Source organism: Lytechinus pictus, chromosome 5, assembly GCF_037042905.1.
Source record: "Lytechinus pictus isolate F3 Inbred chromosome 5, Lp3.0, whole genome shotgun sequence".
Lineage (NCBI taxonomy): Eukaryota > Metazoa > Echinodermata > Echinoidea > Temnopleuroida > Toxopneustidae > Lytechinus > Lytechinus pictus.
In genome coordinates this window covers 40114260-40139892 of record NC_087249.1, presented here as the reverse complement: position 1 = coordinate 40139892, position 25633 = coordinate 40114260, and the positions used below count along the sequence as shown (strand labels likewise).

At 38.0% G+C, this 25633-nt stretch overlaps 1 protein-coding gene across 1 annotated transcript; it reads right to left on the bottom strand.

Annotated features, from left to right (window-relative positions):
• Positions 1-7040: 7040 nt before the first annotated feature.
• LOC129262000 (CUB and sushi domain-containing protein 3-like) lies at positions 7041-23787 on the bottom strand. The gene is made up of 9 exons (XM_064099506.1): positions 23257-23787; positions 22090-22452; positions 18981-19400; positions 18297-18413; positions 16893-17021; positions 14564-14689; positions 13096-13215; positions 9019-9171; positions 7041-7189 (listed from the first exon to the last, which is right to left on the bottom strand). The coding sequence occupies exons 1-9, from the start codon at positions 23510-23512 to the stop codon at positions 7041-7043; spliced, it is 1833 nt and encodes a 610-aa protein (XP_063955576.1). The 5' UTR covers positions 23513-23787.
• Between the last annotated feature and the right edge of the window lie 1846 nt (positions 23788-25633).

Below are 25633 nucleotides of genomic sequence, written 5' to 3'. Positions count from 1 at the left end.
CAGGATTCTTGGCCACTTCTCTGATCGGTGTCAGTGTTCTCCACGTCGCACTCTTGAACACGGACCGGTACATGTTCATTGTAAAACCGATGCTCCATTCCCGGATAGCCACTCACAATCGCCTCGTCTTTGCATCTGTCCTCCTCACCACTCTCCACTTCGCCATGATGATTCTTTTCATCTTCACCAAACCCGACTCGGTCCAGGTCATCAGGGCAGTTTCACCGGAGTTGAAAATTTGCGCTATCGACTTTACCGTGGAAGCGTTTGCAACGTATTCTTTCAGTATATTTGGGATGGCGTGGTTGGTTATGGGTTTCCTTCTGTTTCAGTACGTCCACATCGTCAAAATATCCATGAGACATTTGAATAGAATCCGAGTACATAGATTCAGAAACGATCATTTGGAGGTAGGAACCACCGGCAATGGCATCTCCCCTCATCCATTGGCACGGGTAGATTCAGATGGTGGACAAGTGGGAAATGGCATCAGGAGTATCAGCGCAGAAGTGCATGTTCATGGATTACACAACGGTCGTTCCCATCAGGGTTCATCAACCCAGAGGCAAGAGCCACACTCGTCGAATCCGGTCGGGGCATCCGTGTTGCGCAAGAACCTACGAATTCTTCGTACACCTCTTATCGTTACATGCCTTTTTTTCTTCTCCTATCTTCCGATATTCTTCCTGACTCTTTACGTCACTGTAACTGGTCGTAGTGTGAGCCCTCATGTAGTAACATTGTCTAACGCGCTTGTATCTTTCAATGGAGGAGTTAACATCATCGTGTATTACTTCACAATTCAACCTTTCAAACAAATTTTAAAGAACACACTGAAACGCCGTCGCTGAAATTACATCGCCGATGTTTTATGATGAGATATTGTGGTATGAAATCGAGGATACAGTTGCTGTAGCTGATTCGTTTTTCTTGATCGAAGATCATTACTCCTGCAGTATCTCTGTGTAAGAGCGTTTCCTAGCTTGGCCCCCGGCCAGGGGTGACGTGCTTCAGCTAGGGCCCAGAGAACCATCTTCACGCGAGAATCGTCTGCCTTGTTGCTATGGTAACAGCGCTCAACAGCCAATGAAAATCAAGGAATCCATGGAATTAACATTTAAATGTCAAAGAAACTTACATATTTCACAATATCTATCTGATTGATCTCTGACAAGATGCGTTTGATCCTTCTTCAAAGGGGATCGAACTAACCAACCCTCTAGTCTTTCACGGACTGTGTGTAATAAATTGCTTGTCTTTAAATATACCTTTTGAGATAAAATAATCTTAGTCATACAGCAAATATATTAGCCTATGATTTTATTTTTGCAGAGAAACTAAAATGCCTTTGAGAGGAAAAGTGCCTGTTTTAGTTGCTACATGTACTTGGTAACAATATTATTGCAATAGAAATGTTTTGAGTAGTGAATTAGTATGTCATCACTCAAGTGGGTCAATATTACCATGGTTACAAGACTGCATTGCTCAGACTGTTGCAGTTTGGGTCAGGAACCAATAGGCCAGACAAGAGTAACTTAAGGCTGTTCGTTAGTACCCAGGTAACAAGCCAACGTTGGCTCCACGTTGGAAACTTGAAAGTCGTTGGACGTTGGAAAAACTTGATGGATTAACGTTGAATCGACGTTGGAAACTAGTTTGATGGAAAGATGATGGACAATCAACAATGACACGACGTTGGCAACGTTGGAAACTTGTTAGTTGGAGAGTTGTTGGACAGTCGACAATGTCACAACATTGGAAACACGTTTGATTGGATAGTTGTTGAACAGCCAGCAAAGGCACAACGTTGGCAACGTTGGAAACTAGTTCGCTGGAAAGTTGTTGAACAACCGACAATGGCACAACGTTGACAAAGTTGGAAACTAGTTTGTTGGAGATTTTTTGGACGGTCGACAATGTCACAACGTTGGAGACACGTTTGATTGGATAGTTGTTGACAGTCAGCAAAGGCACAACGTTGGCAACGTTGGAAACTAGTTCGCTGGAAAGTTGTTGAACAATCAACAATGACACGACGTTGGAAACGTTGGAAACTTGTTAGTTGGAGAGTTGTTGGACAGTCGATAATGGCACAACGATGGAAGCTAGTAGGTTGGAGATAAGTCGGATAGTCGACGATGACACAAGGTTGGCAACGTTGGAAACTAGTTCGATGGAAAGTTGTTGAACAACCAACTATGGCACAACGTTGTCAAAGCTAGAAACTAGTTCGATGGAGATTTGTTGGATAGTCGACGATGGCACAACGTTGGAAACTGGTAGATTGGAGATTAGTTAGATATATAGTATACAATGACACAACGTTGATAAAGCTGGAAACTAGTTAGATGGGAGGTTGTTGAACAACTGACACTGGCACAACGTTGGAAACTGGTAGATTGGAGATCAGTAGGATAGTCGACGATGACACAACGGTGGCAACGTTGGAAAGTTGTTGAACAACAGACAATGGCACAACATTGGAAACTAGTGTGTTGGAGATTTGTTGGACAGCCAACAACGTCACAACGTTGGAAACGCGTGTTTGATTGGATAGGTGTTGAACAGCCAACAAAGGCACAGCGTTGACTACGTCGGAAACTAGTTCGATGGAGAGTTGCTGAACAACCGACAAAGGAACAACGTTGGAAACTATTTTCTTGGAGATTTGTTGGACAGTCGACAATGGCACAACGTTGACAAAGTTGGAAACTAGTTTGATGGAGAGTTGTTGAACAACGGACAATGGCACAACGTGGACAGCTTAATTGGAATAGTTTATTGGAGAGTTGTTGACAGTTAACATTGACACAATGTTGGAAACTATAGTTTGTTGGATATTTGTTTGACAGTCATCATAATATCCCGGCATAATATACACAGTGTTGAGAACGTTAGAAACTGGTTCATTGGAGAATTGATAATTGATAAAGTTGGCGGAGTACAGCAAGTCTACATATGCCGACTTAACCCAAGACAAGACAAGACTACTCGCATAATTTCCAATGGGGCCAAGGGGGGGGGGTCGATCAAGTAAGTTTGCTTGTCTATCCATGTCACCCTTGGTATCCCCCAGCAATAAGGGGAAAATAAATCGAGAGAGAAGGAAAATAATGGGAAGGGAAAGAGGAACTAAAACTAAGTCTAAGGGGAAAACAAAAATAAAGATGGGTAAAATAGAGAGGCTGCATGCACCGGGGGATGCAAATGTGTCGATTAATATAGAAAATAAAGGTGAAAAACAAGAAAGAAAATGTAGTTCAAGACCAGAATTTCCAGAAACGCCCTCGTCCTTTGCAGCTGGCTAGGCCTTTCACAGTAAGTACGAGATATGTCATAGGCCTACCGTCACATAACTAGAAGAAATTGAAGAAGGAAATACAAGCATCAAATGTGACTATTTAAAAATACCATACTATTCTGATGCGCAGCATTAGTCGCGACGTCGGACTCCTTCTTTCATGTCTGTGTAGTCTGCTTCCTTCAATTTTGAACTTGAAGAATCTGGCAGAATTTGGACTGGATATTAAATTCCAGAATATCTAGTGATCTGGAACAGTACTTATAAGCTGCATATTTATGACCTACAATCTACAGTGGAATTTTCTTTGCGCTTGCAGATAATCGGTAACTGCAACCATTGATCCCCTCCGAAAGATCCCGGAGTCAGCTTCTGTGCGCGTACAGTCCGACGCTAGTATATTCGTGTACTGTAAGTAGTAGTAAAGTAGTACTTAACACCAGTCACTGCACAGTATAATATACTAACTAACCACGTAATTAGCTTGTGTGAGTGACTAATACGAACCTCGCAATACGTGTGAGTGGGAACGAGTATGCGATACAAATGGCAAGGCAACAGTCATTGGATGATTTTCAAGTACAGTGTTGAAATCTGGTGTTGGTGTAACCCAGGGAGTTCCGGCCTGCGCAGCGGGCCGGAGCCCAGGGGCTTACCGTGTTATTCACCATACCCACGGTAGTAGCGTGAAGTATGGTCTAAATAATTATCCGAATAAATAGTTAAAACAGAAATTAAGCACTTACCACGATTATATGGATGAAGGTCTAACGAGTGGCAGCTTCCTGACATCGAGGCACAGACTGGAACCTCAAAAAACGAAAAGTTCTGTTGCGGTAGCTCTCCTCTTTCAGAATTCAAAACAAAATGGCCGATTGAGACCGAGGCTAATAGCACTAGCGCATATAGACTTTGTCAAATTCGCGCATGCGACCTACACCCTCGGTACCGGTCTCGAACGGCCATTTTGCTATGAATTCTGAAAGAAGGAGAGCTACCGCGACAGAACTTTTCGTTTTTTGAGGTTCCAGTCTGTGCCTCGATGTCAGGAAGCTGCCACTCGTTAGACCTTCATCCATATAATCGTGGTAAGTGCTTAATTTCTGTTTTATCTATTTATTCGGATAATTATTCAGACCATACTTCACGCTACTACCGTGGGTATGGTGAATAACACGGTAAGCCCCTGGGCTCCGGCCCGCTGAGCGGGCCGGAGGTCACTGGGTTAGTGTTGGTGTTGTGACAACACCGTACTTGAATCAGGCTGGTGTTGAGATTGACCTCGGAAAATATGGTGTATTTCCGGCAGTTTGTGTTGAAGGCTGGTGTTGATTGTCATCTGCTGAACCCAACACTGCACTGTGGCTGCATGGTGTTGATGATCTACAAGCAATTTCCCTATTCAGCAACACCGACCCCCAGGGATTGGGAGAATCGTGATTTAAAGTTCAGTGTTGGTGTTGATGAACTGTAGCTCACGAACAGGGGGCGAACACGACGAACCATCTTCGTAAAATTATCTTTTACATTTAAGATGAGAGCAAATCATTAGAGTTTTAATACATTTCAATGAAAAATAATATTACGCTTGGTGTTGGAGCTCAGTTCAGCAGCCCTTTCACGCTCTCAACACCGTACACCGTACTTGAAATCACCCAATGACTTGCTACCTGGCATTCCTGCCTTATTTATTATACGCTGCCTTGAATTGACTTGGTCGGTCCTGCCTGGCCTAGCCTGGACCGAGTGTTTTCCAACTGCAGTCAAACCTGTAGTTGCTATGTGAGGCATGCTACACTTGACGCTGAAATATCATTTAATAGTTATGGCACGAGCGAGACTATGCCATGGCCATGCATATTGAGATATCAGTTGACTTCTATCTTAATCAAAAAGAGGCACTCTTTAGTTACAGTAGGCAGTAGCTACGTTACTCTGAGTGAGGCCAAGTTACGCGACCTCCTTTTTAGATTTTGTAAATCCTGAGAGACTGCAATTACACATGTGAGTTTTTGTGATGATTACTGACGTTGCAATTGGCATTGCATACCGAGTCATTAAACAATTGTAGACAGAAACAGAGATTGCAACTCGCAAGAAAATGTAATACATCTTAATTCTTATTACAAATGCATATGTTTTTTTTGGTGTTAGTCTTGTTTGAGAAAAAGAGGATGTCAAAAAAGTTTGAATGCTACAAAGGCCTCAATAAATATCACACGTAATTCTCTTGATTCCTCTTAATTATGTGAAGAGACTTGTAACAGAAAGAATGAAAAGAAATGAATAGCTGTAATAATAGTTGTAATGTTTTTTGATAGAATCATGAACAGGTTACAGATGATGATGGCACAGTGTTGAAAACTGTTTGATGGAGATGGCGCATCGTTGGATTTGTTTAAAATAAGACCAACAAAGAATCAACGTTACAACAACATTTAACCGATATTAGAGAAACATTGAATCAACGTTTACGCCAACGTTGGACTAACATTGGACTAAAGTTGAATCAACTTTCCATCAACATTGGACCAACATTATACCAACGTTGGATCAACGTCACCCAACGTTGGACCAACATTGGACCAACGCTGCCATACCTGCCTCATCTGGACAATGAATATGCACTCATGAATATTCATTACATCAGTAAATGACAAAAATTTTAGGTAATATTGCTATAATAATTAGAGTATTTATGTTTATTCAATATTTCCACCATGAAAAGTTTCAGAAAAGTATGTGGCTCCATTACCATATCATTTATAATCAAAACATATTATTCTAAGTGAAATATTCAAGGTTAAGTGTGGAAAATGATATTAACTGTATTCTGCCAAGTATAGCAAAGTTGCTCTATATATAGGAGTCAATGACAGGATACAGTGGATAGGTGTAGGATGATAGGAATAGGATATAGGATTAGGATGTAGGATTTTAGGATAGGATAAGACATGATGATAAAGATTAGAGTGTAGAGTTGTAATGGTGGACTTCACCTTGAAACCAATTAATATTTTGTTAATTACTGCCATACGTTGGAATAACGTTGGAGCAATGTTGGAGCAACGTTGTAACAATGTTGGAGCAATGTTGTCAGACAACGTTGGAGCATTGTTGCTGGACAGCGTTGAACCAACGTTGTAAACATAGTTGGACTGACGATGTATGCAAGTGCACGTCCATCGCTGCTTCAACGTTGCCCATCAACGTTGCAGCAACGCTGTTATTGATGACTCAGCCGACATTATACCAACGTTGAAGCATTGATGGTGGACAACGTTGAACTGACGTTGGAAATGTTGTTGGTCTGACGATGTATGGACGTGCACTTCTATCGATGATGCAACGTTGCTTACCAACGTTGTAGCAATGTTGTATTTGACTATTTAGCCAACATTGGATCAACGTTGCCAGACAACGTTGAAACATTGTTGCTGGACAACGTTGAACTGACGTTGGAAATGTTGTTGGTCTGACGATGTATGCGCGTGCACTTCTATTGATGATGCAACGTTGGGAAAAAAATTCCCAACGTTGATCCAACGTTGGTCCAACGCTGAATTGTTACCTGGGTATACTTTTTACGACTGTATCAAGTGAATTTTTTCTTCAGTGAATGATGAACAAGGCATTGTTTATCACCTGATGAATATTTAGAATGTCGAATTCGCAATATTCTAAACGTAATATGTGGAGTATATATTTCAAATTGAATGGAGTATATATGCTAATTCAATTAAATCAATGCGAGCACCTTACCTATACACGAATGTTGATCCGCCGTGTCTAATGTATATCCGGGCATGCACTTGCAGAAGTAGGAACCATCTGTATTCTCACATAAGTGCTGACATCCTCCATTACGTGTGGTGCACTCATTTATATCTGATAATGTATAAAGAAAAGTATCGCATTCATCAGGGTCCTGGGGACGAATTTTTAATAGGGGGTGGTGGTTTTGAAGAAAAATCTGACAAACCAAAAACGGGGGGTTGACAATATAATGAATGTGACTTTGGTTGGTTAATTTCTCTACTTTTTAGCATACCTATGTGATTTTTATGGGGTGCTGCCTATTGTCAATCTTGATTCAGCATCCCCGACACCCCGCTTCCATGCAGGGCCATGACATGCATTCATTCATCGTGAGGGAGCTTGAGATTTTCCTCCACTACGCGGAATATTCTGATGGGGGGATCAGCCTAGCGTATGCGTCAGGTAGTCCACCCTGTGCCATCAATCCTTTTTTTTTTTGCAACTGTTGTCAGGCAATTTTACGTTTTCAACAAATTAGCGGCGACGCGGTAAGTTTTAACTGTGATGATAGGCTATAGGATTAAAATTTCAGTGCTATGTGAAGTTGCGTCGGATCGCAATTAAAGGGATGATCCGGGCTGAAAATAATCATATTTAAACATATAAAGAAAAATCAGATAAACAAAACACTGAAAATTTGGTCAAAATCGGACGAGGAATAACAAATTTATGGTATTTTAAATATTTGCATTATTCCGGTAAAACATTTCTAGGCATGTCTTCATGAATATTCTTTAGGTGGGCTGATGATGTCATATCCCCACATGTTCGTTAGTATTTTATTATATGAAATTAGGTTTATTCAAACTTTTTCTACCAAGAACGGAAAAAAATTAGACTGGAACTGATTTAGTGCATTGGATATTCATTGCTGTAACTTATTTCATTATAATGGAGATACATTATTCACAAATGAATGAAAAAATGAAACAAATTATGATATCATGTAATAACATAAGAAAATGGATAGTGGGGATGTGACATCATCAACCCACCTAATGAATATTCATGACGATGTGCATATAACTCTTTTCCCAAAATATTGCTAAACTTTAAAATTCAATAACTTCGTAATTTATTATCCGACTTTGATGAAATTTTCAGTATTTTGCTCTGTGAATTTTACTCTATTTTATTTAGATTAAATGTTTTCAGATGGGAGTACCCCTTTAACATCATCTGATGCAAGATCACGACGCTGTGTAAGGAGGAGAACGGAGCGGTTTAGGGTATATACGATTCCGCGTACTAGACTACGTTGTGGAATTTAAAACCTCCATTTCTACATCGTATCAAGAATTCCTAATTGAAATGAATATAACATTCGTCCACATATGAAATATCATTTGCATTCTAAATGTTAATATTCGGTTCCATCGTGTAACTTATCAAAATGAATGTAGGAGAACGCAGCGCTAGCTAGGGAGAGTAGGATAATTTTGCATCAGTGGCAAGGTCGTGGAACTTAAATCGCGCCTATATTATGTCGAATCGCAAATCCGTTATGGTAATAATGATAACATTCGAAGATAAAAATGGGATTCATTGCAAAATTCGTTTGAAAACATGTTTAGATCTATATATGTTTCGCGCAGTCAAAGTATTGATTTTCAAATACAAACCATGAATGGGCAGTTGATAGTTTGGTATTTATCTGAGAAAATTTGTCTGTAGATCAAAAAGTATGAAAACGAATCTTAGGATAAAGAAGGATATTGATACTTTGAGTGATATTCAAAACTAGGTTTCATCATTTTTATATTTTATACTAAAACACGACCTCGAAACCAAGTGATTAAACTTCTTCACATTTTGAATATGCTATATTAAGACCAAATTAAAAGAGTAAATACGTGTTCACTTTTTAAAGGATTCGGATCGTTTTTTTATTATCTTACCGTCACATGATCTTGTTCCCGGGTTTTTCTCGTAGCCTTCTTCACAGACGCATGCTACAATCGATGTTTTACCGGATCCATTGGTTCTGGAATTATCAGGGCAGGCCAAACACCGTTTCCCGTTAGAACTCACGTACGTATTGATGTCACATTCTAGAGTGAAATCACGACATTCGATTCATTAAACATTGTTGGCAAATTGTCGGAACATTAATAATTAATTATTTTAGTGGCGTAATGACCAACAACAATAAAAATGGCTGGAGGGGGGATTTTCTATTAAGAAGCCGCGAGAGAATGAAAATTTTACTTTCTTTAAATTATAATTTGATTTTGTAATAGACTGACTTAATTGTTAAAAAATAATTTAATGTTCCCCCCTTATCCTTTCATTTTATTTGTTTTTCCTCATTTTTTCTTGATCGTTTAACCAACAAATTTAAACCATTTGCCTCCCAGTGGGTGAGGTTGAAATCCTATTTCTGTAAATCATAATTCCAATTACCAATACGCATCTTATATGATGGAAAATTCGATTTTGATTTTTTTTTTTACCATGGCAAAGTATTACGTTAAAAGATTGAAAATTCAGTACCAGAACGGGTCGCGACGGGTCACTAGCCGTACATGAGGTCATGGGTAACTTGCGAAATGCAGTATATATGGAAATGTATGAATTTTTAGTTTTTTTCTCCTATGGTTTTTGATATATTTCATATGTTTATACGCCGAGCTGTTTTCTTTTAACTATCGACCACATTTATTTGTAAGGTAATATAAACGATTTGCTCCGGTGACTTGTTCCGCTGCAAATTCCACACATTATTGGAATAACCAACTTCAAACCCTGAATTTAACACTATGCCCTAACCCTAACCTAAACCTGACCCTTAACCCAACACAAAACCCTATTGCAATGCTATATCTTAGACGAGATAAAGCCAAGAGCAATTGTCGCCGGAGCAAGTGTCGTGTCACCCGAATACCAAACTGTGACCAACTTTAAATAGAATATGTTGTGTTGTATCTTGCCACTTTATAATTTAAAAAAAAGATATTACACCGTGCATTTATTTGCTGTATCTGCACTGATAAGGTGGTTTCTATAACTACTGGTGAATAAATCAAGAAATGGTTGAGTTGTCACATCATACTTATGAAATTGTACTCATTTCAGCAGAAAGTCATTACGCCCAAGGATTTACACATCAGCGAAGTAATAAGAAATGATAATATCGCAATTCGCATTCACTCTGCCGAATGCTCAGTGTTTATTATCATCGGTCGGTCTCATATTTTCATGTACGAAACTGGATATTCAATCAAAATATTCATTTTATCACTGTTTTTATCATAGTTTGAGAGATGTCGCCATTAATACGTTTCTGCGTATTTCTTATGAAATAAATAAATAAATAAATTAGCCTATAATATCATTGGAAATAGATAAACCAAAATGTTTTGAGAGAAAACTATTTGTTTAGCTACTAGCTTAGTAACAACATCGGTAACAACTATGAATGTATCGAGTCGTTTATTACTAGTAGTTTATTATCCTTCAAATGGGCCTAAATTACACGACTACACTGCTTAGAATGCTTGTGACTTGTGGGTCAGGAGCCTGGCCAGATTTGAATAGCTGAGAACTTGAGGTGATGCTATTTGTACAAGGCTGCTGGTATTTGCTTTAAATTTAAGTAGTCCTTGTTAAAGTACAAGTTCAACCCAACAAAAAGTTGATTTGAATAAAAAAGAGAAAACCCAATAAGCATAACACTGAAAATTTCATCAAAATCGGATGTAAAAAAAGTAAGTTATGACATTTTAAAGTTTCGCTTAATTTCACAAAATAGTTATATGCACATCCCGGTCAGTATGCAAATGAGGAGACTGATGACATCATCTACTCACTATTTCTTTTGTATTTCATTATATGAAATGTGAAATATTGTAATTTTCTCCTCATTGTCAAGTGAAACAATGATCAATTCCTCCCTGATTATGTGGAATTAGCATTGTTTAATACTATATGGTACAGTCAAGTTGACCTTTTATATCGAATCTGTAAAAATTAAATATTGTATAATTCAAACAATAAAGAAATAAAATAAAATAGTGAGTGATGGACATCATCGACTGACTCATTTGCATGACACTGAGTTGTGCATATCACTGTTTTGTGAAAAATAAGCGAAATTTTCAAATGCCATAATTTTCTTATTTTACATCCGATTTTGATGAAATTTTCAGCGTTATGCTAGTTTGATTTTACTCTTTTTCATTCAAATCAACATTTTTCTGGGGTGGACTTGACCTATAAATTGATTCTTTTTTGTTGTTGTATACGAATGGTCAATTTGATGCAGTCAAACTAGAAAAATGGTATGTGTTTTAGCAAATCACAATAGCTCTGTTTAAGAGAATGTATTTATGTGTGTGTTGTGTGTATTTTGGTTACCGGGTGGATATGTGTGCTTGTTATGATTTTATTACTACATACTATAATGAAAATACACCTACCCTAAATCATCAAGAAAAAAAATGTACTTCTATTCATAACAGTTAGTGGAATACCACATTGGTTTTAAAATTTTAAGTTTAGTCTTTTTCACGGTACACACATGACATATCAACTTTTACTGTTTTAATTGACATTTGAGGAGATTGGTTTAATTTTTTCGCATATGACACATCTCAAGAGGCTTATACGTTTATATTTATTATGTTTTGATTGTTAAATACTATTATCTTGGCTTTATTTTACAACATATCATTTTACATTTCGGTATACATCATTTGGAAGATGCTCTTCGGAAACAAATTTGTATTAAACTCCACGGAAACTGCATATACTCGCCTCTCGTGTATTTTGTCTGGGTTGAGATAATATCAGCTTTATCTAATTCACACTTTGATCATTTAGGACAATCAACGTGAATGCTAGATGACGTGCATTTAATGTACTTATAGAAAGCAAATCAACATGATTATCCATTGTTAAAGCGAGAAATCATAGTACCTACGAGCCTATACAGTGCGTCCCAGAAAAAAACGAAACCGAGATTTAGCGATGATTTATCATAACTTAATCACAAATAAAATAGACAAATGACCTACCAATGTAAAGCTTAGAATCTCCTCTTTCATCTGATATTACTTAGATTATTCCTTATTCACGCATGAGTGAGCAAAAATAATTTGAAGAAAGGATACCAAAAATTCATTTGGCGGGGGGTATCTGAATTTCAAAAAGAAAATCACAAGTCTTAAAAGTTCAATATCTGCTCTTTAATTTGATACCTCAATTACAGAAAATGGTCAAGAAATAACAAAGTTCTGGTTATTTGAAATAAGGCTTGAATTTCCATAATTTCATTAAATAAACTGTTATCACCGGTTTCCCACAGAAGCTATCGCATTGTTAACAAAAGACTCAATGCATGGCTGATCGTCAACAAAACGGAGTGCCGAGTGAGTTTGAACGCTAGCCTGTAAAACTTCTTCATTTTATGAAATTATTGAAATTCAAGCCTTATTGAATAACCAGAACTTTGTTATTTCTTGACCATTTTCTGTAATTGAGGTATCAAATTAAAGAGCAGATATTGAACTTTTGAAAAATGTGATTTTCCTTTTGAAAGCCAGATACAACCCGCCAAATGACTTTTTGGTATCCCCTCTTCAAATTGTTTTGCTCACTCATGCGTGAAGGAGAAATAATCTAAGTAATATCAGATGAAAGAGGAGATTCTAAGCTTTACATTGGTAGGTCATTTGTCTATTTTATTTGTGATTAAGTTATGATAAATTATCGCTAAATCTCGGTTTCGTTTTTTCTGGGACGCACTGTATATTAGGGAATTTTCGCGACAGATTAAAAAATACAATAAACTATTCAAAATGCCCGTCATATAACAAAGAGCAGCTTGGAGGTCTTTGTCGAACATTGATGAACCGGAATAGCAGTTTCCTCGTCTTTTTTTTTTATCTCATGCGGAATTTCTTAGTACATTGTCTAATGGTGTTCTATTTGGTATCGCGATGATGTATAGGCCTTCTTGTTGGTGCCATGCCTACCTCTACACCTCTCGCCGTCTGTCAACGCCCATCCTGACGGGCAGAGACACTGGTAGCTCCCGTACGTGTTCCGACATTCGTACTCACACCGTGCTCTCATGGTGTCACATTCATCAATGTCTGAGAGAAATGGATGGAAAGGTGGATGAAAAGGTGGGTAGGAGGGTGAAAGAGATGTTGTGGTAATGGATGGACGCATATGTGTGGCTGTGATTCATCAGAAAAGAAATGCTATGGAACAGTCTGATATTTCAATTTGCTCCATCATTCAGCCATACTAATAAAACGGGGGTGTTAAGGTCACCACCTGACAATATTAGTCTGCGACTCGACTGTGAAATAAAACGTATTTGAATCTAATATTGAGACATTTAATATCTTACTTTTCAAATATGTGACTATGCTATCATCCTTATTAGAATAAAAGCGAATATAATATCTAGTCGTAATGACATCATGGAAACCGTACGAATGGCTTCGATTTGATAATAATTTGGCCCTTATTAGAGCTTACAATCGTTAAAAATTGTTATGTTAGTATTCCTTCAGTTTTTGAACCTCAACCAAAAAGATAATTTTCATTTACATTTTCAGACAATGAGCAAAATGCGATTTGTTCCAAAATCGGATCGTTGACCCATCGGGTGTGCGGCGGCCTTTAAAGGTTATCACTTACTGGATTAAAGAGGGCGCTGCCGGACATTCGTATGTGCTGCAGTCTGTGCCAGCTGGCTATTGACACCAACGTTTTTCGGCGCTTACGCAGATGCCATGTTCGGAATACCCGAACTCTGACGATTCTCAGTTCGCGTATGCTTCGTTGCCGTTCGAAGTTCGTGGCCAGTTGGCTCCGGCTTCTTATGTGAAGTGAAGTCAGCAGATGTTTGAACCAGCACCCCCCCCCCCCCCAAAAAAAAAGAGAAAAATTATTGGACCAGCGCCAAAAGTCGCGCAGCGTCTGTGGCTGATGATTGATCTTTGTAATGAAGATGTCTCACAGTGCCCTCTTGAATCCCGGGAGGGGTTATCTATCTTTAAATCAGATGGTTAATACGCAAATTTACCGTCATTTAAAGACATCACCCCCGCCCCTGACATCATATGTCCGTATTCGCATCCAGAAAAAAAGTGTCCAAAAAGCTCTCGCGTTTTCAGGCACGACGTCTCTGGGAAAATGGTTGCTTTTTGCAGCACCATTCGAATGGGTAATCGCCACTTGGTGAGAAGAGTGAGAAGAGGATCACCTCTTCTCACCATCACACTATCACAATGAATCAACATATGGATATGGATAATCACAACGTGGGTACTGGAATATGTTGTGCTGGATGTATATGTAAATATGTAATGGAAATGAATCGAATACAGATCATGGAAAATAATTGCTTCTTTGAAAATGCATTTTCAAACGATGAACTAGAACAAAATATCGAAATCTCAGTTTCATGGTTTTCTGTTCAAGCATTACCTTGGCATGTCCGCAAATCTCGAGATAGTACGAACCCTCGGGGACATTGGCACGACGCAGATCCGTTGACGGACACACATGTTCCGTACGCGCAGCGGATTCGAGAGCAAGGATCCGTAGGTTGGTCTGTAAGTAAAGGGTTATTTTGATACTCGTTACCCGTTATCATTTGGTTACAAATATGATGTTGACGAGACTTATACAAATTTGATTGCAGGCTGACGAGTATTTTGCCTGTATAATTACATGTTGACGTGTCTAATATTTCTTTAATTATAAGGTGACCCAGAATTACACCTACAGGGTGAAAAGTTTAATGTGTGTAAAATCACAGGGTTACTGTAAATATGAGGTGACCAGTATTATACCTGAATAAAAAGAGGATACCATATCTAATCTACATGCATAATTAAACGGTGACGAGTCTAAGTGTAAGGCGACGAGTCTAATGCATGTACAGTTACAGACTTACAAGGTGACGAGTCTACTGTAATAATAATGTAACGAGTCTAATACACGTAAAATTACAAGGTGACGAGCTTACTGTAATTATGATGTGACCAATCTAATGCCTGTATAATTACAGGGTCACGAGTCTGTTGTAATTATAATGTGACGAGTTTAAAAAATGTAAAATTAAGGGTGACGAGTCTACTGTAATTATAAGGCGACGAGTCTAATACATGTATAACTACAGGGTGGCGAGTGTACTGTAATTATAAGGTGACGATTTTAGTACATGAACGTATAATTCTAGGGTGTCGAGTCTACTGTAAATATAAGGTGACGAGTCAAGTACATGTATAATTACAAGGTGACGAGTCTACTGTAATTACAAGGTCACGAGTCAAATGCATGTATAATTACAGGGTGACGAGTCTACTGTCAATATAAGGAGACGAGTCAAATACATGTATAATAACAAGGTGACGAGTCTACTGTAATTACAAGGTGACGAGTCAAATACATGTATAATTACAGGATGAGGAGTCTACTATGATTATAAGGTGATGAGTCTAATACATGTATAATTACAGGGTGACGAGTCTACTTTAAATATAAGGAGACGAGTCAAATGCATGTATAATTACAGGGTGACGAGTCTACTGTAAATATAAGGTGACGAGTCAAGTACATATACAGTGCGTCCCAGAAAAAACGAAACCGAGATTAAGCGATGATTTATCATAACTTAATCACAAATACAATAGACAAATGACCTACCAATGTAAAGCTTAGAATCTCCTCTTTCATCTGATATTACTTAGATTATTCCTCATTCACGCATGAGTGAGCAAAAACAATTTGAAGAAAGGATACCAAAAACTCATTTATGCGGGGTATCTGAATTTCAAAAAGAAAATCACATGCATAAAAAGTTCAATATCTGCTCTTTTATTTGATACCTTACTCACAAAAAATGGTCGATTAAATAAAAAAGTTATGTTCCCTCGAAACAAGGCTTGTATTTCCATAATTTCATTAAATAAACGTATATACCGGTTTCCCACAGAAGCTATCGCATGGTTAACAAAAGACTTAATGCATGGCTAATTGTCAACAAAACGGAGTGTCGAGTGACTCGGAACGCTCGCCTGTAAAACCTCTTCATTCTATGAAATTATTGAAATTCAAGCCTTATTTCAAATAACCAGAACTTTGTTATTTCTTGACCATTTTCTGTAATTGAGGTATCAAATTAAAGAGCAGATAAAGATCGATAAATCTCGATTTCGTTTTTTGTGGGACGCACTGTATAATTACAAGGTGACGAGTCTACTGTAATTACAAGGTCACGAGTCAAATGCATGTATAATTACAGGGTGACGAGTCTACTGTAAATATAAGGAGACGAGTCAAATACATGTATAATAACAAGGTGACGAATCTGTTGTAAATATAAGGTGACGAGTTGAATAATGTATAATTACAAGGTGACGAGTCTCATGTAATTACAAGGTGACGAGTCAAATACATGTATAATTACAGGGTGACGAGTCTACTGTAATTATAAGGTGACGAATCTAATGCATGTATAATTACAAGCTGACGAGTCTACTCTGATTGTAAGGTGATAAGACAAATACATGTATATGATAATTACAGGGTGACGAAATTAATGTTTATGTATTTGTAAGATGATTATTCATATATCTGTATTATTACATGATGGCGCTTTAAATTAGTATAGTGAGGCTTATGATAATAATTACAGGGTAGTTTCATGGGTATAAGACTTTATACGCCCTCTGTCACAGTCACTACGATGTGTGACTGTGACATGATAATATCAGTAAGATCAATTTGATTAGATAGAAATGTCACATACATGAGCACGAATGTCCGTCTTCATTGAGCCGATATCCTCGTTGGCACCTGCATGCGAATCCACCAGCTAAATTATTGCAGAACTCCGCACACGGTCCCCGTCCACTGTTCGGAGCGCACTCATTCACATCTAAGAAAAGGCGGTGATAACAAAAAAAAGGTTTGCTGATATTGGTCTTTAATAACAATGGCCCGTACTCTGAAGTCCAGTTTAACCTAGACAATGTGAGTCTAACTTTGTGTTAAAATTATGGGAAGCCGGAAAGTTCCTTAATTGGTTTACATTGAACGTTTCACATGTTGAATATTTTGTTTCATCGTACGTAAATGGTGAATAAAACTATTTCAGTTACTATTTCCTGAAAGATATTGATAATTTGAGTTTCGAATGAGGTGATAGATTGAACCACATTTTTAGACCTGAGAAGCGTTTCATGAAAGGAAATGATATTTGCCGTAGTAACGGTGCTTCTCAGCCAATCAGAATCAAGGAAAGATGTCACTCAAATATGACAACTTTGGGACAAAATTGTTGATGAAACGGTCCCAGAGTTTAAACTAAACTGAGTTTAGGATATGGGTCAATATCTTAAAGTACTTCCAAGTTTTAATAGATGAAATGGTCTATTCTCACTACGCTTTAAGCCATGTCAATCGATCTCTATGTCTGACAGTAGCACGTTTGCACTGGATACAAACAATTCAAAAAAATGAACAGCGGACGTCCGTTAATGACAGAGGCGACGTCAGTATACTTCTAAAGGTTGTGGACAAGATGTGCTAAGCGGGCGCCATTTTGTCAGTTGAATAATCTGGATAACGTAAAGTTACATGACTCGGACCTCTCTTTTAATACTCTTATTTCTTATTTCTTCTTCCTCCTTTTCATTCTTTTCCTTCACTTATCAAAAACCAAGGGGTGGTGGTTCCCCTATCCTCTGTAGCGCTTGTTATTGTATCTTACAAAGCATTGAGATAGACTTAAATCAATCCAAATTGCTTTTGATCTAGGTTGCGTAGTCAAGTGATATCTATATTGTTTAGTGTTTTTAGGGACTGTCAACCGTTACTCTGTATTATAACAATTTTACAAATTGCTCATAGTACAGTAGGAAACTAAGTTACAGGGCTTGGTTCCCATACAAGCATTGCTTTTTCTTTTTCTTTTACTTACTAGCAAAAGTCACTGGAGCTTCTTTTTTTTCATATATTTTTAATTTTTATGTATTACAACGACTGACACAGAACTTTGTGTGACATTTTGCTACTTCGATTGTATTTTGTTGCTATCGGAAAGAATAACATCTCGAATCTCAATTCTTCATTTCTATTTTAGACCAATCGCTTTGAGTTTAATTTGACTTTATCGGAATTACTTGTTAGCCGGGGCCCTGTTTACACTCACCATTACAGCTCCTTCCATTTATGTGAAGTCTGTATCCCGGTCTACAGGTACAAGTGGCTCGTCCATTGATACTAAGACAGTAGTGTGAACAGCCCCCGTTATTAATGCCACAGAACGCTGGAAGGAAATGATCGTTAGCATTAGTCTCGAAAAATATTTCTTCATGTCAAAGTATCTCTTATTTCATTTATTTGAAAGGGGCCGGCGATAAATGATTAATTTGCATTTTTATCCGTTTTAGGGATTGATGTGTTAAATCTTAGAATTATCAAACCTCTTGGTGCATATTTTTTACTGTCGACACATCGGATGTATTATGTATTTCATATTTCATAAATTAGTAGAACGACCAGTAGTAGTAGTAGTAGTAGTAGTAGTAGTAGTAGTAGTAGTAGTAGTAGTAGTAGTAGTAGTAGTAGTAGTAGTAGTAGTAGTAGTAGTTGTTGTTGTTGTTGTTGTTGTTGTTTTTGTTGTCTGTCATTGTTGCGGCTGCATGTCACTGTTCTTGTCAAAGTTGTCGTCTTTGTACGGTTAGGTAGAGAATGTTCAAAGCCAGTTTTATACCCACTATGTTAACATGAAATGAAGGGAAAGTAAAGATATGGCTTTTTACTGTCCTTGGGCTTTTTCAACGTAGAAACCGTAAAACCAGCTAATCTGAAAGATCATTAGGAGCATATATACCAACACACTGAGGTAGTTCACCAATCCAGACTCCTGCAGAACAGAACAGCCTGTCATTCATCAGCACCCGATATCCAGGATCACATATGTACTCCACGGCCCAGTAGGTATTCCCCCTGTCATCCAACTCGGTAGAATAACTTGGTTGACCATGCCGGATGGCTCTAGACTGACCACAGCTGGTACCGTCCTCGACCGTGAATTCAGGAAGGATTCCGGCTCCAGGACGGGGTGAGGGGTCCGGTGGGAGCTCCTGGACGCAGGAAGGTGCGGTTCCGTTCCATCTCTGGCCGTCACAGAACAGGATGGAGGGGCCAAGAAGGTGGAAGTTGAGGTAGCAGCGGAACTCCAGCACAGAGAGGCCGAATTTCTCGATGACCAGTCCATTCGGAGGCTCGGTTAGACGAGGACACCCTGGTTCTGAATTTGAATACTTGGTGTGGTTATGTGTATCAGACCGACTATACAAGGTCATCAGAATCGTCACTCATCATCTTCATCATGATGATGATGATGATCATCATCATCATTATTATTATTATCATCATTATCATCATCATCATTATAATTATTATCATCATCATCATCATAAATATTATCATCATCATTATTATCATCATCATCATCTCATTATTATTATTATTATCATCATCATCATTACTATTATCATCATCATCATCATTATTATCATCATTATTATTATTATCATCATCATCATCATCATCATTATTATCATCATCATCATCATCATCATTATTATTATTATCATCATCATCATCATCATTATCATCATCATTATCGTAAGAATGATAATCAGCAGCAACAGGAACATCGTCAACATTGTATCATTGTTGTCATTCACCTTCTCTGTTGTCTTCTTATTCTACTACTACTACTACTACTTTTGTCTTAATCATAATCTTTGTCTCATTAGTATTAGCATTTTCTTTTCTCTATCTCTTTCCCACTTTCACTTTCTAATTCTGCTTCTTTTCTTCCCCTTTTTTCTACTTCTGTACTTCTACTATTTTTTAAATATGATCAACCAGTTTATCGTAGTCTCAGACACTGTCATGAATTGTTATCATCGTATAATTGTAATTCTTGCAACATGTATGATAAAAGACAACAAAAAAGTGATACATCCGTAGGTTAGCATTCACACGGAGGATGTCGGAATCAGTGGCGTAACAGGCGGGGGGGGGGGGCAGGGGGGCAAGTTGCCCCCCCCCCCCTGGCGGACTTAACCGGGAAAATAAAAGAAAAACGGGAAAAAGAAAAAAAGGAGGGAGAAAGAAAGGGAAAGGGGAAGGAAAGGGGAAAAGGAAAGGAGGAAAAGAAAAGGGAAAAGAAAACGAAGATTTTTTTTTAATGGAAAAGGAAGGAAAGCGGGAAAATGTACGAAAGAAGAACATTTGAGAAAGAACAAATCATTCCGAAGTAGGCCTATGTATAATGCATTAGCACGTTGGAAATAAATTAAAAGATGACAAAATGGCAAACAATGTAGCGGGAAACGAAGGTAGAATGTAATTAGTCAAAAGCAAAATTGGAAAACAAACAAAAGGGACAAAAAAAAATAACAACACGACCGGGCTGCCGATGATTGAAATTAAAGAGCGGGAAGAAAGATGGACTGCATACAACATTGTGCTATAAGCTTGCTAAATTTTATGCAAATAAGCTACCGGGGCTTTGCCCCAGACCCCACACAGTAGGGGCTCTTCATTTATAACCTTCAAATGGCTCTATAACGCCCCCGTTCAATCACTGGCATACAGGAGGGGGAGGGGTCTTGGTTCCACACCCAAGAGGAAATAAAAGAAATTATAGGAGACAACGTATAATGGAATGAATGGGTTATTTGCTGAATATAATGGAAAATCTATCACATAATTAGAATTTAATTTCAATAGGCATTTTTTTCCAGCTCGCTTTGCACGCTGGCGACAAATTTTTACAAATTTTTCCCACATTACTATGTTTTGCCGCCTCAAAATATTTGGTTCATTACGCAACTGGGTTGAATAAATGTGTAGTGTAAAAGCTATATTCTGTATATGCCCGCGATTTGATTAAAATAGTGGCAATCTGCGAGGTTTAAATGGTTTTGATATCAAGGACCCCAACCGCACAGCACTGCGTATGGAAGGATTGGGCCATGGCCCCAAAAGTTCTACAAACAAGAACAAACAAAAAAGGAGGAAAGAAAAGCAAAGGAAAAGTGAAGGGTATGATTTTATTTACTGAATATAATGTCAAAAAATAGCTCAAAGTTAGATTCTCATGATAAGGTGATTTTTTTCTCGCTCGCTTCGCTCGCTCGGGACTTATATAAAGCAACTTTTTAGCACATGTGCTATACTGCGCACCTCGTTTTTTTTTTTTTACTCTTCACGCTACTGCCGCAAAGAATCCTGTTCACAGTGGCGTACAGACCACAAAAAAGGAATATAAAGAGAGAAAAGTGAAATATATTATTCTCTAGATAATCATGTCAAAATCTATCACAAAATTGGATTTTTGTATTAAAAACGTCAAAATTTTTGCTCGCTCGCTTCGCTCGCTCGCAACTTTTTTTAAAGATAAATTCTGCCCGATACGCGATATCTGGCCTTCTCAAAATAGTCGCCTCATTACACCATTATCATGATTATGCCTGCATTCATACCATGATATGACCGGGAAATTTTTGGCTCTTGCCCCCCCCTGGCCACCGACCCCTGTTACGCCGCTGGTCGGAATGATTTGATGAATAACACATAGACCATTTTCGTAAAGATTTACAACTTTGGTAAGCTTTTCATAATGACAACTACCAAGGAAACCTTGATTTTGGTTGGCTGCCGAGCCCTGTTACCATGGTAGCTGTCATAATGACAAAGTTACAACAGTTGTAAGTTTTTGAGAAACGGGCCCATTGAATCAAGGTACTGTTAGATTCGTTGTTTTTTTCGAAATTAATAAAATTTAATATTGAAAAATGACCGTTTTCTGTTTTAAATCTCGAAAATATAATCAATTTCTACTCACTATTTCGTTTTTGCTATTTCCGTTTCGAAATGAGAAAAACGATTTATCTGACAGTACCTTGATTCCATTGACCTACTTGCGCACACCACTGGTTGCCGATCCCATTCGCCATTCGACAAACACCGCAGTACCCCTGAACCCAGCGTGGGTACCGTCCGGTTGATACACGTGTAGGTCACGTATTCGAAACCCTTCACGGCCACGCCGCTGTGGACCTGCGGTGGCAACGGGCAGTTGGAGATGGGCAGGAAATCCGGGTTGGGTCGGGGGCTACCCTTGCAAGTTGGCACCGTGTCGTTCCAGCGTTCACCGTTGCAGAAGATGGTCTTGGAGCCTCGGATCCAGGTACCCTTTGGGCATTTGTAGACCACTACGGCTCCGTCCATTCGGGTCGAGGTCCGTCCTTTCGGGAACTTCGGTAGCGGACTACAGCCAGTCGCTGAAAAATCAACGCAAGAGCAACATTGTCCAGTTGTGGTTATAACATGTCTTATATTCTTTGATCTTGTTAACTTATAAGCGGAAGCGGCTGGTATTAAATCATGATGAAATGAGGGATGCAAAATGGTGTACTATGATAAGATATGAATCGAAGGAAAGAATATATTATTGTGACTGTGAATCTGTTAACAATAACTCTTTGTAATTTATTGTAATAATAAAAAGGCCATTTGTTTTTCTTATAGTGGCATGCATAATTGGCGGGAAAATCAACACAGCAATCAGACGGTTTTATAGACTTCAGGTCGTTTGAATTTTGAAGTCGGACATTTGTGATTCAATGATCGTTTAATTGATGTTATATATCTATGAAAGAAAGTATACCAAACTCTTTGTCAATTAAGACTAAAAAAATATAGGATTCCTGAAATTTCTTACTTTATGAATATTAACATTAACCGGTCATGGTACTTCAGCGGTAGAGGGTCCGCCTCATGAACGGGAGGTCGTGGGTTCGATCCCCGGCCGAGTTATATCATAAGGTTACACGGCTTTTTAAATGGAGCCGTGTTTCTTCTGGCTTGGTGCCCAGCATTTAGGTCGGAAAAGGACATCATGACATGTTGTGTTTTATTCATGCATAAAACATAGCATAGCCATGATATCAGGGCCCGGTAGTAGAGCAGTTTAATAACTGAAATTTCTACTCTTGGTAAATGTAACTTAGGGAATTTTTATTAACATATAAAAATGTTTTTTCACTTCTCCTTATTTTCTAAGCATACTAATGTCTGAATCTTACCTACGCATATTGGACTTTCAGCCGACCATTGCCCGTTTCCAAGGCAACGTATCTTTCTTGATCCATACAGTGAAAATCCCTGGTTACATGCGAATGAAGCGTACAACCCCTCTCCAATGATTGATAAGGTCCCATGTTTGAGAGGGCTCGGGGCTCCACACCGGTGCGATTGCCATCCGGAGTCCGCTGCAAAATTGGCGGGAAAACTCAACAAGGCGATCAGACAGGGAACAACAAATGGTATCGATAGCGGCATGGTGAATCGATTGCCCTAGGACGTGAGTGATTGTTAACGTCTCCAGATAACCAACTATACTTGTCTCTATTTTTTTTAAATAGAAATGTAGATTCTCGTTGCTGGATACAAATCGATATTCAATCGCTCTCTGGGATTAATAGAAAACTCTGCAGAGGTCAGAACGAATTAAGGAAATACCTCTATATTATGATTACTGTCTGGTCGACTGCTCAGTTAAGTGACACAGGAAGATCTGAGGGTTATGAGTAGAATCAGTCGGATTTAAATTGATCGAATTGTATGTTATTCGACGTCTGTTTGGTTTCAGGTCATCCAGTGCAAGGGCCACTTCCTCTTAAATACATTTTAAACAGAGAGGAAAAATAGAAGGTTTCACCTTCCTTTGCGGAACTTGAACCGGAAGTTATCAACTCAAACACACAATACGTGACCCCCCTCAATGCCTTAAAGATATAATTATTAAAAGTGATATAGCAATTCAGATATTCATACTTTCCAGAACAACTTCGGACATCGTCTTACTTTAAATATTATGTTATTCGTTGCGGTTATGTGTGTATTATAATAACTATAATTATACCTGCTTATTTAGTGCGTAACACTAACTTTATCAGAATTCTCTAAGCGTTCTACAGTAATGCAACATATTTACCGTGGCTTAAGCAGAATAGCTGTAACGCGCATCTCGTTTCAAGGAATAAATATTCACAAAGGTATACCATTTACCTCACCTGGGTTGAGCGCTGCACAATTTGGATCAATTTCTTTTGCTACAATTAAGCCTGGGCTGGGATTCTAAACCACGACCCTCTCTTTCAAGGTCCGGAGACTAATATACTGGGCCACATTGCTCCACTATTGTATGAAAAGAGATAATATCATTAATGGTAGATAACAAGATTAAAGACCTTCCCTACAAACATGACAAACGTGGGAGGTAGGTCTACTTTAAGAATATAGATCTTGCTAATGGGTGTATATTCATAAAATATCAATCAGTTCAAATAAACTTATAGGTTCGACACATTTTCCCTAACTCTGTGAAAATCTTCAAAATTTGATTCATTGTAGTTTTCTGTATATGTAAACTTATGATTAGGTACATTAACTTGGGTTTGATTTCTCCAAAGCTGCAAAATAAAATATTAAATGGGTTCAGTGACAATAATTGCACTCGTAATGTAAGATTGAGCGCGGAAAGTGTCTTTAATTCCTTTGATAATAGAATTTAAAAGATATTTATATTTGATTATAAATAAACCAAGATATGATTGTATATTATAGATATTTTTTTATTTTATTATAATATTAAAAAAAAAATTAATATTCATGTATCTATTTTCATTCACAAGATTTGTTTAATAGCTAGGAGGTTCCCATTTCATTTTGTTGTATTATATTTTTCGTTACTTTGTAATTCCGTTATTATTTGAAATTAGATATATTCTCTATTCAATAGTCAATCAATCAATACATCAATCCTACAATTAATCAATAGAACAAATTTAATAGGCTTAATATTCTTTCTAAGAAAATGAACACTATTTTTATCTCTATTCATAAATCATGGAAACAAGCTTAAGTGAGCTTGATATTCTTTTTCTCAAAATACCCCCCCCCCTCCGACCCCGACCTTGTAGAATCATGAAATCATATTTATAAATAATATATGGATCAAGGCAAGGGATCAACGCTTTTAGGTGTGTTTTCCAGTTTCATATCCGTTATGACTTTCCAAGGACAAAGGGGAAATAGAGCAAGAATATGACAAAAAAGTATTCTTTTCTTGAAGAATCTCTCTGTTAATATTATAGACTTATCAGTGGTGTATTGAGCCCCCCCCCCCAATATTGACGGTGTCCAACATGGTATAGCGGACACTTTTTAATTTCATAAAAGCATCGATCTTGCAAAATGTTGATCTTTACTATTAAGGTGTATTTTTATTCTGAAAAAGTTTTTTTTTTTTTGTTCATTTCTGTACATAATAAACGATTCGGGCCGATTACAAAACGAGAGAACTTGGGGGTAGAATATGTCGAAATTCTCGTCCCATGAAATCTAACAAGCAAGAAAAGAAAAATTGTCACTCCCCAAAATACCGGGATAATTTTAAAT

What these genes read in the sequence shown, in the direction of transcription:
- LOC129262000 (XM_064099506.1), bottom strand. Translation starts at nt 23,512, where the DNA reads ATGCCGCTATCGATACCATTTGTTGTTCCCTGTCTGATCGCCTTGTTG. An exon ending in AGACGGACATTCGTGCTCAT is followed by an intron (nt 14,690 to 16,892) that starts GTATGTGACATT and finishes CTTTACTTACAG; the next exon opens with ACCAACCTACGGATCCTTGC. An exon ending in AGATTTGCGGACATGCCAAG is followed by an intron (nt 13,216 to 14,563) that starts GTAATGCTTGAA and finishes CATTTCTCTCAG; the next exon opens with ACATTGATGAATGTGACACC.